The sequence below is a fragment of the Daldinia vernicosa genome, assembly GCF_022497035.1.
Source record: "Daldinia vernicosa strain CBS 139.73 unplaced genomic scaffold F5Y00scaffold_76, whole genome shotgun sequence".
NCBI classification, from domain to species: domain Eukaryota; kingdom Fungi; phylum Ascomycota; class Sordariomycetes; order Xylariales; family Hypoxylaceae; genus Daldinia; species Daldinia vernicosa.
The window spans coordinates 84119-98696 of NW_025953992.1; the positions used below are offsets into that span (position 1 = coordinate 84119).

At 47.4% G+C, this 14578-nt stretch overlaps 4 protein-coding genes and 1 pseudogene across 5 annotated transcripts; 2 read left to right on the forward strand and 3 right to left on the reverse strand.

The window, feature by feature from the left end:
* Positions 1-3167: 3167 nt before the first annotated feature.
* On the forward strand, positions 3168-5523 carry F5Y00DRAFT_256069 (uncharacterized protein; the record flags this gene model as incomplete). Its single annotated transcript, XM_048010358.1, has 3 exons — positions 3168-3381; positions 3447-4797; positions 4881-5523. 3 exons carry the CDS (start codon positions 3168-3170, stop codon positions 5521-5523), a joined length of 2208 nt encoding a protein of 735 aa, XP_047860320.1.
* A 1508-nt stretch (positions 5524-7031) lies between these two features.
* On the reverse strand, positions 7032-7141 carry F5Y00DRAFT_t147 (annotated as a pseudogene). The gene has a single exon. The product of its transcript is annotated as a tRNA-OTHER (tRNA).
* A 429-nt stretch (positions 7142-7570) lies between these two features.
* On the reverse strand, positions 7571-8582 carry F5Y00DRAFT_274077 (putative short-chain oxidoreductase; the record flags this gene model as incomplete). Its single annotated transcript, XM_048013293.1, has 2 exons — positions 8033-8582; positions 7571-7965 (listed from the first exon to the last, which is right to left on the reverse strand). Exons 1-2 carry the CDS (start codon positions 8526-8528, stop codon positions 7571-7573), a joined length of 891 nt encoding a protein of 296 aa, XP_047860321.1. The 5' UTR covers positions 8529-8582.
* A 2455-nt stretch (positions 8583-11037) lies between these two features.
* Positions 11038-12895, forward strand: F5Y00DRAFT_248894 (Snf7-domain-containing protein). The gene is made up of 2 exons (XM_048009510.1): positions 11038-11373; positions 11444-12895. Exons 1-2 carry the CDS (start codon positions 11324-11326, stop codon positions 12771-12773), a joined length of 1380 nt encoding a protein of 459 aa, XP_047860322.1. The 5' UTR covers positions 11038-11323; the 3' UTR covers positions 12774-12895.
* Positions 12832-14571, reverse strand: F5Y00DRAFT_201104 (DNA repair protein rad18). Its single transcript, XM_048005345.1, has one exon. The coding sequence runs from the start codon at positions 14246-14248 to the stop codon at positions 12890-12892; it is 1359 nt and encodes a 452-aa protein (XP_047860323.1). The 5' UTR covers positions 14249-14571; the 3' UTR covers positions 12832-12889.
* Between the last annotated feature and the right edge of the window lie 7 nt (positions 14572-14578).

Genomic DNA, 14578 nt, shown 5'->3' on the forward strand with positions numbered 1-14578 from the left:
CTCTTTTTATTCGCACGTGGCTTTGCCAAGCTCACATGTGCAAGACTTTTGGCCCCAACCTTCGTACATATGTAGTATTGTGTACCTGACGCTAAACCGCGTGTAATTGAAAGTTCCAATTGAGGTTCCGAAGGGAAACTCATCATCGTTTTACCCAACCAACTTATAACCTACTTCCCGATGAATTCATCCAATCTTCACTTGGCTATCTGCCGTAGGTAAAATGGCTGTGGCAGAGTGTTGCATTCAATTTACTAATATTATTATGACTTTCATCCGGTACAATTACTGATCTACAGTACTTCATAAATGAACGTTACTGTTTACAGACTACCTATCGAGCAGTCACGTAGGCTGAATGTCTACTCCCCAGCTCCCCCAGTATAAGCTGCTTGAAGAGGCATCATAGTATAAGTTACGACTGGCTCGGCCAGCTATTTCTCCGCGCAATGGACTACACATTTCTCCGGCAAGCCTACAAATTATCATCGTCCCTAGAAGAATACAACAATGTGGCTTGTGACACAGAAATGCCCAATGACAGCATGATATATGCAAGCAGTTACCCGCAGCGTGCATATGGCAGGGCATTTGTCAAGGCAGTCGTCAATATCCAGGTATTTCCAGATATTTCCAGATATTTTTCTCTCCTTGCCTGCATACCGAAGAGACGCCTTAGACGTATCCTCACTTTCTCACAAGGTCATATGATATTGCCTACGTTGCATTAAGCCCTGCAGGCTGGCCACCAGAAGTCGAAGTCGGCTCTTTTCTCGGATTTGCTATAAACAAGGACGTTTGGTGGCTTGCATTTAGCGAGTCAGCTACAGACTCATACCGTACCATCACCGTGTCACGCACATAAATAACGAAATATAAGGCTCATGACATAGCTCTGGGTTGCTATGTATTAACGCTGCAGGGCTGGCGAGGGAGTACTCGATCAGCGTTGCCCTATTACAGTATCATTTGCACAGACCGAATAGCAGGGGGTTTCGTTCCGCTGCCGAGACTCGCCTAGATTCGATCATACTGTTAGTTGAAACGGAAAACTATCCCAATCAAACATCAGCGAAACAACTGTGGATACGGGTTTACGTGCTTCTGCGCTCACAGCCACCTTTACATACAATCTCATCTTTTACTTCTATGTACCGACACGATATCCAAGCGAAGCAGACTTTTTAGCCTGCTGTACCGCCTTTAGCAAGTTATATAAGTGTATCGGCCATATTCTTATAATTACGTCTAACTTAAAGGTTCATATGTTTAGAGAATATGAATCCATAGTTAATGGGTATGATATCAGTGTTTAGTCCCCTACTTAGAAGCTTGGCAGGGTCCGGTACATTGGCACCTACCTGTCATCCCACGTCTACGTACGCTTTGCAACTTTTGCCTATGCGTTGCAGCCAACCTAGTATCCAAACGGATATTCCCGATATTTAAAAGGATGTCCGCTAGAGCTCCCCGGAATCTCGGTACGTCCAATTTCCTCCTGGAAGCAACTGAAGCCGAAGCACTTCTCTAACAAAAGATACTTGTCACGGAGTGCGGGATGCTACCATATCTGGGGCGGTAGGGTCCTGCTCAGCACCCAAAAAGGGCATGGGTCGTGGGAGGCCAGCCCTGATCGATATGGTTGGTTAACTAAACCCCTCCAGTCCGATCTACGTCCAGCTACGGCGGCCACTAACAATGTGAAAGGCAAGAAAATACGACCAGGGGGGTGTTTGGTATTGAAGAGAATCTTACACCAAAAGCTACCCTTGTATACCTACTCAATTAGTGGTCAACCACCGATCAGCCCCAAAGCCTTTTTGCACGAGACCGAATTCCAGGTCCCTGTTGATTCTAGAAAATATAGTAGAGCCCTCGCGACCATTTTCGCGACCACTACAAGCAGGTGACGGGCTATAAACCGGCCAAAATATCAGTGGTAGATGATCACGCTCCAATATTAAGCCGTTGTCCAATTTAACTTGTCTGTTCTTCTCCTTTCCGATACGCTAAGAATAACTCATATTTAGAGCTAGGCTCTAATTATTTATTCAAAGGTCATTGTCGTCATCCTACTAAGTATCTAGGTACCTACCTATCTATACCATCACGCAAGCCAAAACCCATCTTGAACGGAGGCTGTGCTCTTTCTTTGTCATTGCGCTTCCCCCTCCTAGATCTGTCACACTGTTACGTGTAGGTACCTAGAGAACAAGCAGCAGCTTCGTATTAGCCTATCTCTCCTTACATAGGTACCTCACCAACTTGTTTCAACTTATAAACCATCGTCCTGTAATTGGATCTTAACTCCGTCTAGTTATATGGAGATGTTTTCTCTTGGGCCTCTTTAACTCTGCCTCACCTTCCTTTAGATATTAACTTGGCTTAACTCTAGACTTCTCGGCAAAAGAAAAGAATAAAGATAAGAGTAGGGGAAAGATCCGAGATCCTGGCCCCAATCATAAATTAGCACCACGCACCATTCTGCAACGGTACACCACAGATTCGCCTAACCGGAAGCTTCCAATCAGCTGGTGTTGTCTCGATCAGAATCCGAGACACCTGGTGCATCTCCTAAGATCCTGTACCTGAGGCCGTCCATGAGATAGACGGCTGCCCGCATGCAGCGCGCCATACCGAGCCTTCTCACCCGGTTCAGACGAACATCTTTATTTTCCCCACCATCGAGTCCCAGCTTCAAAAATATTCGGCCAACAACCTCTCAACTAGGTAGCTTTTTGCCTACGGAATTGCCGGAAACAAAGTGAAAGCTAGCTTGATAGCCGCGAAGATAGTATTCAACCACTTGCTTCGCCGTCGTTCACTTGTTAAAAGTCTGCCGCAAGCCGGAGAATCCCATCTAATATTCTTCTTTCCATTTATTGGACCCCCGCTCAGACGGCCTCGTGTATTCGAGGGCTTTGTCCACCGTAGTCCTGGCGGCATACGACGTCGCTTCGTTGAATACCCTCGTAGTGGGCTACCCAACCGGCGCTTCTGCGCTATTCATGCACCACTATGCCGAGCAGCTCTCGCCGCCGTGTACCGTTAGTGGCGGCTTCTCAAACGACCAATTCTACCTCCCTCCTTCGAAACGTCAAAGGCTCTCCGTCTTTGATCCATCCGGCTCAAAGAATATGTCAGATAAACCCGACAAGGCTTCCAATATGACATCTTCCGATGTGATACCCGCCAAGAGTAGGAGGGTGAGGACGGGCTGCTTAACATGTAGAGAAAGACACCTAAAATGTGACGAAGGTACGCCGGACTGCCTAAATTGCCGGAAAAGCAATAGGGAGTGTAAACGAGGTGTACGGCTCAACTTCATCGATATGACCTGCAAAGAACCACCTTATATTCCTACAACAGAAGAATGGGCAGGTATGTTCACGTTTCATTATATGGGTTCTGAAAGGGGTTCCGTAGGAGGCTAATTCTGAGTATAGTTCATTTCCAAGACGAGTCGCGCCTTATCGCGTCGGAATATAAAGGAGGGCTGGGAAGATATGCCAATCTTGACAGTCGACCCCTCTCCCCTCCGCGAGAATCCAATTTTAAAACCTCATCTCAACTTCAGCCGGGTGCCGTTGGAAGTTTAGATCCTCAAGTTAAGGCGGAGAGTAGATCTACGACTGTAGTGTCTCCGCCGCATAACTATTATAGTGACCGCAGTCAGACACATCTGGATCTTGTAACTGGTAACCATTTACATTCACGGAAGAGTAGTGAAGCTTCTTTCATGGCACCTCCAGGTCACGGGCGCTCAGCCGGGTATAGCAACATGATGCCAGATACTTTCGGCCCTGCCAAAATTGAAAGCAACCGCTCTGCATCACACAATGGGTACCGAAGCGATGATGTCTCGACAGCAGCCTCTGTGGCGGGATTTACTGGCGTTGGGCCACCGTCGACCTTCAGGGGAGGCTCGGGAGATAGCAACGTGGAACCGGATGCTGACGTAGGCATTATGACTCCTTCAAGCGAAAAGTCGGGGGAACGAGAGTATCTCAATTCGCCCGAAGAGTTGCGGTTTATGCAGGTATTCGTCTCCGAAGTGGGCATTTGGATGGACAGCCTTGATAAGGAGAAGCATTTCTCGCGCCAAATCCCTTATCATGCGCTCAAGTGCCCCATGCTACTGAATGCGCTCCTCGCATGCGGAGTGAAGCATCTAACTCTGACACAGCAATATGGCGATGATAAGGCACTCTTCTATTACGATACAGCGACGACCCAACTCCTGCGCAGCTTGCAGAATCCCGAGCGTGACACTGCCGAATGTGCAACTACCGCCGTAGTGCTCAACGTGTACGAAATCATGAGTGACAAGCCGACCAAGCGGATGAGCCACATAGCGGGTGCGCGGGCTCTCATTCGCGAATGCGGCTGGAATGCCAAAAGTAAGGGTCTTGGCGCAGCGTGTTTTTGGTTAAACGTGGGCATGGAGCTTCTCTCATGTCTAGCATTCAACTGGCAGACGGCATGGGAACCAGAAAAATGGGGTCTCGATATGGACTTCAACACGGAGAAGGACACCGGGAACGAAGAGGTTTGGGTGCACCGAATCTTCTATATCGTAGCCAAGATTGCCAACTTCCGTGCCAGCATCCCCAAATTTCAAGAGCCCAGCCCTCACGACGAACAAGTTCGGTTACAGGCCAGGTACGCAGAGTGGCAGCGCCTCAAGAACATGTGCGACGACTGGAACAACTCGTGTCCTCGTCCTATGCACCCGTTTGGATACTTATATCCTTCTCAGCAAACTGGCGCAAATAATTCGCTGTTTCCTAACGTCTGGTATGTCGATCCTATTCTTAGATACCGGCCACATTCGTCATTACCGGTATAGACTTAGAGCGAGGTGGCTAACAACTTTCTAGGCTCATCAAACGTGCCGCTATTGTTGGCAGGCTTTATTACCATACAGCACAATGCTTGCTTGCGCAGATAAACCCAATTCTGCCCAAAAATTCCGAAGAAGCGCGTGGGGTCCAGCAACATCATGCTCATCAAGTCTGTGGTATCGTAGCGCACACCAAAGACCGCGGGGTCGCTAGCGTTTCGATTCGTTCCCTAGCTATTGTCGCAGAGATCTTGACCGACCTCGCCGAACAGCAGGAAGTAGTGGCAATCTTAGAGAAAATCGATCACGAGACAGGCTGGAAGCTCTCAGGTGTCATCCAGGGCCTCAAAAAGGCTTGGGGCTGGGAAAATATGGGACAGAAGGGACTCGTAGCGCAGTTCTTACCTCGAGCTGGCAGTGGCAATAAGGTGACGATGGGCCTAGAAGAACACTACCGGCGGATGGAGTCGATTCATGCCAGCCTAACTACTACCACACCTTCACAACATCAAATGATGCCCACTGTTCCGCAGTCAGGATCTCAGCAGTTAGCGGCGCCGCGACCAATGCACGTCAATCCATTGAGTTTTGCCGATTTTAGTCTCCCAAACCATCCTTACCAAAATTGGTACGAGCCACCCAGTCGGTCGAACGCTTATAGTTCACAAGGCCTCCTCTGAGGCGGGTTTTGACGATTTAAGAAAGGTATATGTCGACATAATTGTACATACATAATGATAGGTAAAAAAGGGCAGCAATCTATTGCCGGGCTCGGACGTTGGGAAAATCTTTGATACCTCCAAGGGGCGATATGCGTTTTTTTTTTTTTCTCTTTTTCTTATATCGTTCGCCCCTCTTTGCTATGACAGCTCTTCGTTGGGTGGAGCACGAACTTCACAGCACCGTTACACGGGGTTTGGGAGGAGCTATACCTATGTATGCAGAAAGGGTCAGAGCAAATCGGGTCAGGTCGGAAGCTTGGCATCAGCAATGGTTACTTTGGGAGGACTGGGGCATGGACGGGTCCAAGGCATGAAAAAAGCCTGAGCGAAATGCATTCTCCAATGATACTCTCACCGTGGTAAAAAGCACAACGGAGAAACAATGAAACAAGTCAAATGGGACGATCCACGTTCAAGTTGATAGTCAAGAAACATCTATTCCTAGTGACGCTTTCGATATTATATTTCACCATGGCCCATTACTCGAACCTTTTTGTTGACCAAGTGATGTGAAGTAGAGAGAATGGTGCTACGGAGAACAGGGGAATGGTGTCCTCATGTAGCTTCTACAGCTAGAAAGTATACCTAGCTCTTCTAGGAAAAATGCAGCTTGCTTGCTAGTAGACAGGGGCAGTCCAGCAACAAGGGACGTGTGATCTGGACAATCTTGGCACCAACCCACTACTACCTCTATTCCCGCACACGCATATCGAGTAAACCAAACGAAGCCAAGGAAGCGAAGGAAGCAAAGCAGGCAAGCACTTAAAGACACCCAAAGCTGTTTTATTCCTATGCATGAGATTAAGACTCCAACTGCGAGTCTATAAACCTACGTCTAGAGAAGTGAAAGTAATGGTGTGCCTGAGCAAGTTAGGGGTGATTTAGCCGCCTGGCATATGCATGAATACCTCCTGTAGAAGAGTTGGAGTCATATGCTAGTCCAGACGGGAGCATGGGAATAAGTTACCTTGGTAATGACAGCGTAGAAATTTACTTTCTCCAACGCAACTGATAGGCTCAAGACAGCCTTTATTACAAATTGGCCATAATAGAAGCTTGAAGATCGACATGTAAAAGAAGGTGGAGTGAAGCAATTGCCAGTAAAAAACTTTTGGGGGAATTTACACACTATTCCCGCAATACTGGCACTTGAGGGGATCGTCCCGAATCGTTTGGTCTGAGATTTTGTCCGCAAAATATTAGCAGGTAGGTAACTATACTCGTATTTAGATTAGGGGAATCCTCAAAATAAAGGACTGTGTTTTAAGTCTTTATCTCTCTTGATGTTCGTCACTCACGAAGCTATCTCGTAATTCAACCTGAAGTTAAACTTAAATCCTCTTCACCAACACGTCGCTTTATCTATCGTACCTAGGTACATAGGTGTTTCTTGAAACTTATTAACGTGTAATCTTATATCCCTAGCGTGCAGCAGGGCGAATATCTAAGAAACGAGAAAAAGATATTGGCTCAGGTGGGATTTGAACCCACGCCATTTCCAATCCCGACATCCCATCCAAGTCCGTTGCTCGAAAGCGCGTTATGATGGGAATTACTGCCACTATACCACCAGGCTTTCAGTCTCATTGCTTCATGTTGGATATCTTGCTGTTTTACAATTATATGCTGCGTAGTTAGGCACCGGTATTGTTCCAGTGGCCTTGTGCAAGTGGCTGCCTGTGTGCTTAGGGACAATTAGTAGGTTAGTTAGGGTTTAGTTATTTCGAGGAACTAGGAACTAAGACATTGATTTATTTTGAAGGCTTTATTGTGTCGTAATGTTACTATCAAATACATATAAGCAATCTTATATCTAACTAATATATATATATATATATATAGGTAAAAGTTTGGCATTGATAGTCTTCTATCTCATATACACTATCTCATATACATATAACCTGCGAGGTGCTATGTATATATCAGGCAGGTATATATCGCTTCACACTCCCTACTTCGACCGAGAAATAGCAACTACATATGTGTTCTAACAACAGACTAGATCTCATGCAACGTCAACGTAGTTAGTAACGTCCTTGAACGCCTCCAAAGCGCGTCCCAAGTATTGTTGCACAGCCTTCGCTCGAGCCGTCATATCAGAGCCTAGAAGGAGCAATGGCTCGGATTCGCGCCCAGCTCCAATGCCCTCTCCAACTACTACCTCGTAGACAGCCTTCATTCCCTTATCTTTATCGCCTAAGGAAAATTGTATGCCAGGCAGGTCTGCACCGGAGAGAACTTGCAACATAAAGTCGGAAACAGAGCCCTTATAGTCGTCCGGAAGCGGGTTCTTGCCGGGGGTGGTTACGTTGGCTATATTTGTGTTGAATGCGCCCGGAACGACTGTTAGAGTTCGAATGTTGTACGGTGCAACCTCTTGTGCGAGGACCCTAGTTACACCTAGGGACGGATAGGTTATATTAGTATTCGAAAACATCAGTCGATCAATAATCTGGAAGCCGCATACCATCGAGGCCAGCTTTAGCTCCGGCATAGGGGCCCATCGTATCTTTGCCTTCAAGTGAGGCTCCGCTACTAATGTTCACGATGACACCATACCGCCTCTTGCGCAGGTGCGGAACGACGGCTCGGATTAAGCGTAAAGGACCGAAGTACATGGACTCCATCTGGCCACGGATTTCATCTTCGGTTGCGAGCTCGACGGGCGTTAGTATCGAATAACCGGCATTGTTCACTAGGACATCGATCTCTACTCCCGACCTCTCAAGATCTTCAATGACTTCCGGGCTGTTGCGGTCGTTTACGTCCAACTTTAGCCATCTACCCCCTTTGCTCTCGACCTCAGCCACGAGCTCAGGTGTGCGTGAAGGGTTTCGTGAAGTAGCAATGACAGTGTGACCTTTATCCAGAACTATACGTGTAAGGGAGAGACCAAACCCGGAAGAACATCCCGTGATGAACCAGGTCAACTTCTCCTTGGGCTTGGTGAACTTGAAGGCCATGATTACTACCTGACACTGAACAATTTGAAACAGGATGGTCTATGAATAGAGAAGGGAAAGCGTTTAATAATCAAGAGAGGGTGCCGAATATGCAAACCGAAGGGAGAGGAAACTTCTTCGCTTTATAAACTACAAGCTACGGCCTATTATTCTTAACCCGGACTATAGCAATATATAAACCCGGTGCTAACGGAGAGATTGTCGCGATGTGTTTGGCAAGTGATGAGCTATCTACCCAGTAGCACTCCCGGGTTAAGGTTCACGAGTTATTCCTTAAATCCAATACCGCTTGGTATCGTTCCTTACACCGACGGCATGTAATTAGTTATAAAAGGGGTTAGGTACCGTCAATTAAAGTGATTTTAGTGAATATATTAGGTATCTTAGAAGTAATAACATTTGTCCGTATGAGCACGAGCATGAGCCTCCGCATGAATCAATACAGTGTACCAAAGTGATATCACGTAGCCTGAGTACTGTACCGTATCGGAGCCTCAACATGGCAATGCGCATAAGTGATAACGTAAGCTTACACAAGTCCTGCTTACTATAACTAGCGGTAACACCAAAGGAGTCAACTCCTGAACCCAGTTCTCTCCTAGATAATATTAGAGTATCCCCAGAAAAGCATGCACTATTCGAGTATTCCTAAAAGCTCGGCTGTTCTATGAGGGGAAATATGAAACGGTGACAGCCGCCGGCGCCAGCTTGACCTATCGGTACCGAATTCAGCATGATCCCATGCAATGCGCAGTGATGATAGGCCACGCGGCGAGTGGGATGAGAAAAATGGATCTTTGAGGAATACATGGGAGTTACCTATACGGGGTTAGCAATTATAACTTTAAATCAACCGTGCTTTGGATCGATGGGCCGGTTATGATGGATTTATGCCGGGGACTTTTGCTTGACAGCATATATCTCTAGAAACGCGTCGAAACACGCACGACGATTCTTTAGTTAGAATGCCAAGTGAAATAGGTATACGCTCTTCAAGGAATTATATAAATAGCTTTAACCAATTATATTTAAAGGTTTTTATGATAAGTCTACTTATATCTCGGGAGATAGACAATCCCTAGATTTATAAGTAAGCAGATCTTCCTAGAGTTTATCAGCGGTCCTCATTACGCGAGAGGGCTAGGTACATTGATCTTTACGCGTAGTGAGTGAAGGAAGACGCCAGTGCTATACTCGAACAAGCTTAAACTTATATTAGGTATCTGGGGTCTGGGGGAGTAGGTGAATGGATTTCTGACAAGGCCCAGGTCACCGGCGACGCCGATATAAGCCCGAGTTTTAAGTTCTTTACGTGGAATTTATAATTAGCTTAGATGAAAAGTATGTTGATTCAAAACGAACATAGCAAATCCGCCCGGATATATCTACATATTCGACCTATATACTATTCCATCTTGATTTGCAAATTGTAACCACATACAGCAATATAGCATTACTAAGACATTAACATATACGTAGAGCTCTATGTTGTGGCCCGTGCTAGCACGAATCCTACTTGCTGCCTCGCAAAGCTGAAAGATGGGAATGGAAGCGATCTGCAGAGCTCGTCTCACTACAAACGAAGGAAGCCAAACCTAGCTGTAAACTCGGCATAAAGATCTGGTATGGAGGAAGCAGGGAAGATGCAGGCATAAAGAAAGATACCATATACCCCAATGTGGCTCTAAAAGAACACGCGTATTTTTCCATAAATCATGATGTCTTCAAGGTTAGTGAATCCCCCAAAACCTTTTATTTCCCCGGCGTGCTGGATATGGTGCGATTCTCGCGATGATCTGCTGCATAATTCCCGTAATATCTAAATCTAGTGTAGCTAGCTCAGCCTCAAGCAAGGGAATAGGTAACACGAATCCCTCTTCAATATTTCCTTAAGACGGGGCATGCCCCGTTTCTGAGGTTTATTGATTCCACATCATCTTATTCTTACACCTTCAACGAGTTCACAGGAACAGCAAGCCAAGAAGTAAGACGGGAATATCAAACAGATGTCCCTCGTATTACTATATATTACCTGGGCTATAAATAATAAATCGTCGAGTCTCACCCTTATGAGGTGGTGTCGGAACAAATATCTTGTATCGAAATCAATGCAAGCACCCATATTTTATCACGATAAGCAGACGCCTATCTAGTGAAGGATATTATTAGACTGATATATAGTATCCCTCAGATAGACTGGTCTTACTATCGTAGTATATAGCATCTCCTTTAGACCGGGAAAGTATACAATGTCGACGTGGCCAAGTGCGTAAGGGAATTAGGACAAGTTTCGCTTCTGCATGTCTAGAATATAAAAAATAACATGAATCATAGGATAGCGAAGCGAAGTGAAGTGTATAGAAGTACTAATAAGCTTTTTAATAAGGTTAGAGGCGGCTTGGAAGTACCCACAAGGCTTATCAGCACTACAGCGGTAGTGACGTCGCGCTGATAAGCATTATAGCTACCGATAAACACGGTACGTCTTAGTGCGCCTCAGGCTTTCAATCCACCATTGACCATTGAAATCCCATATCGAGAGACAAAGTCGCTCGTCGTTGCCTGTCGGAACACCCCTGCAGGCTATGCGCTTCTGTATGTAGGCATTCACCGACATTTGAATGCCCATAGCTTAAGCATTCGATATACAACCTTTTTCTACCTGTCCGACGATTCCAATGCTTTAGGTACCTAAAATTACAAACATACCACCTGTAACTTGGAGGACAGTACACGTCATCAGTAGATTGCCATATCTCGGGGATTTCCCTATCTAATCTGACCTCGTTATCATCATGAGTGAACTTTTAAACTATCTAGTACAGAACGACGAGAATTTCCGGAGGTAAGCTCACCTTCTACTCATCTTACTAACGAAAGTATTTGAAGCAAACTTATTCTAACTTATATAATAGAGCCCGCCTCCCAGCCCTCTATTCCGACTTCCGATCACAGCGAACCCTCAACCCGGATGGCTTCGCCGCCAACGTTGCAGCATGGAAGCGCGGTCTCTCCTCCGCGGCCTTAGCCGGCCACGCTCCCTCCAAATCCGCGACGCATAACCACCTAACCCTCGATCTCGAAAGCGATGCCCTCTTACGCTCTCTCGAAAGCAAGCAATTCGGGCGACCGCTCGCTCTAGGTACCGTGTTGCAGGAGGCCCTGGCGAGCGGGGAGATGATGCCGCTGCAACAGTTCCTCAAGGCGAAGGAGAGCATATACCATCGATCGTGGAGTAGTCTTCCGTGGTCGGTTATATCGTGGGGACTTCGACAGGTCGGGATCGGTGGGCCGGGCGATAACTTGCCCAAAGGCCAATTTGTTATATTGCATAACCTGGAAGTGGTATCAAAGACATTTGGCGAAGCGACCGCAGACCGCACGTCGCCTTTCGAGCGGACTTTTTCAAAAACACATTTCCAACGGACGTTTGCGGAGGGCCTGCTCGAGAAACAGCAGCGGCTATCGGAGATAGATCTGGAAGTGCTAGTGACGTTTCTTTCGAGAGACAAGAATATGCTAGCTACTGATGGAAACACAGTTAAGATCCGGAGCGGTAGTGAGGATGTGATCATCACTCATGAGGACTCGGCGATTGCGTCCCTGAAGGAACTTATGGAGGACCTGACGCGACAGACCGAGGTGCTGAGCCGGCGCGTCGACGAGTTAAACGTCGCTGCCCAGGACGCTGTCCGGAGAAAGAACAAGATCGCTGCGCTTGCGGCCCTTAAGTCGAAGAAGTTAGCTGAGACAAACCTGTCGCGACGGCATGATACGCTTAGCCAATTGGAAGATGTGGCGGCGAAGATCGAGCAGGCTGCCGACAATGTTCAGCTAGTGAGGGTGATGCAGTCGAGCACAGTAGCCCTGCGCAGCCTAAACGCGCAAGTCGGCGGTGCCGACAAAGTCGACGAGGTACTGGAGAATCTCCGGGAACAGATGGGCGAAGTAGACGAGGTAGGCAATATCATCGCCGAGGCCGGCCCCGGAGCCACCGTCGACGAAGCAGAAGTCGACGACGAATTCGAGGCCATGCTGGCGGAAGAGCGGAAGAAAGACGAAGAAGCCGAGAGGATCAAGCGCGAAGCACAGGAACAGAAGGAGGCCGAGGAGACGAGACGCAAGCTCGCCGAACTGGAGAAACTGGGTCCCTTGCCTGTGCCGGGACAAGAAGGAGAGAAGGCTTCGAAGCCTCTTACGCCTGTTACGGCTACGGCTAATGAGCTGGGAAACATGCAAATATGAAGCAATAGCAAGCCAGAAGAGGCAGCAACCCGTATAATATTTACTCGCTACGCGAACACCTGATATGATAGATCTTTCCCTTGAACGTTCGAGGTAATATAATATTAGCAATTATATCATGATATCGCCGTCGTTCTAGGCGACGCGTCTAGATTAACCCCTCCTTCTCCCCCGTCTGAAAGCGCTGCAACTGAGGCATTTGAAGATGCGATTTCGCCTGTTAAATCGATTATCCCGGTCGCTTGTGTGACAGAATCGACTTGTTCTTGTGGCTCTGAGTGTTCTAACGATGCTATCATCTCCGAATCCGGCTTTGGAGTTGGCTCACCCCCCTTATTTCCATCTTTGCTCTGCATTCCGCCTCTCACCTTCTCGTCTTCACTGCTCTTTCGCCCCATCAATACCTTGTTCCGCCTAGCGTTGGCTATCAGATCCTTGAACGAGCTATCGTGCTTAGAAGCCCACGCCGCGCCGTCGAAATCCTTGTCCTTGATCTGCGCGCCTAAGCTGAGTGTTCTCGAATTTGTCGGCGCACGGCTGCCTACCGTGCGCTCCCATACGTCGAGATCGTGTAGTAAATCCCCTTTCCGCCGCGGGTATTGCGAGTCGCAGTTTGCGTTCCATATTGTCGTCCACTCTTTATGTCTTTTCTCTAGCATCTGCCGACCCCCGGCTGCCGATAGTCCTTGTTCTTGTAGTTTTTTCCGTAGTTGGGGTTCTTTAAGCATGGAATAGTTTACTGCGGGCAAGCGCTCGAAATTTCTGGTTGGTGCCTTTTTAGGCGAGGAGGAGGAGGAGGAGGAGAAGGCGTTTGGTATGTTTGTAGATCGTGATAGAGGCTTCGAGGGTGTTCTTTGTGGTTGTGGCTCGCCTGGACATGACGTATCGAGGTGTCTGTCGACTTGGAGCGGTTTCATGCGCAGCAAGCAGATGGGACATGCGACTAGGCCGTCGTCTGGCTCGAAGTCTGTGGGGTCTTGGTAGGGCACGTCGGCTTCTAGACGTGCCATCTCGGATGTCATTTCCATACTTCTCGACTTGCTTAACCTCGTTGAAGATCGCAGTCTCTTTCCTGATATTTGTCCTGCAGAATCCGAGTCCTCTATCTCTCCTAGCTTCCTCTTCCCCGGCTCAGCTGTATTATCCTGTGGCCTCTTTGCGAAAAGTAGGACATCAGCACGTGTCTTCGTAAATGCCAAAACAACCTCCTCCATGGACCAATTGCTTCGTAGTTTCATCTCTTGCTCGGAAGTACGACACAAAGGGCATTTCCCGTCGTTAGAGAGCGCTCGGCGAATACATATCGAACAAAATGTGTGGTTACAGGATGTCAGCATCGGTGTCTTGTAAAAGTCTTTACAGACCTGACAGCGTAGTGCCGCCTCGACAGCGGCGAGCCCAGAGAGGGGTGTTGACAGCCAGTCCGTCGAGTCTGAAACATCTTCAAAGGGTTCGAGAATGGCATTGTTATTCATCGCCAACGGTTAGTTAGATAGGCCGGGCTAATAGGATATGGTGGCTCGTTGACGATCTCAATTCTTTACAAAATTCGAATATTCATAAGCGAAGACGTATACGGACAGTTATTTATGTGTTTAAACGGGAACTAAGGAGTTGAGATGAGGAAAGTCGGCGTAGAAGTCGAGGCTCGCATATGCGATGAGATCATTGACAGAATTGAAATCGCGACTGCTCTTCTTAGCGACGCGCTTACCACCTGAAATTTGAACCCCTGTTTATTGGCGGTTGCCCTGTACATAGGCTTGTACATATGTACCTGTGAGTCCCCTAGCCCCACTACCACT

Bases quoted from the DNA above. Each gene is read 5' to 3' on its own strand.
- F5Y00DRAFT_248894 (XM_048009510.1), top strand. From the start codon at position 11,324: ATGAGTGAACTTTTAAACTATCTAGTACAGAACGACGAGAATTTCCGG. The intron at 11,374-11,443 runs GTAAGCTCACCT...CTTATATAATAG, and splicing joins AACGACGAGAATTTCCGGAG to AGCCCGCCTCCCAGCCCTCT.
- F5Y00DRAFT_201104 (XM_048005345.1), bottom strand. From the start codon at position 14,248: ATGAATAACAATGCCATTCTCGAACCCTTTGAAGATGTTTCAGACTCG.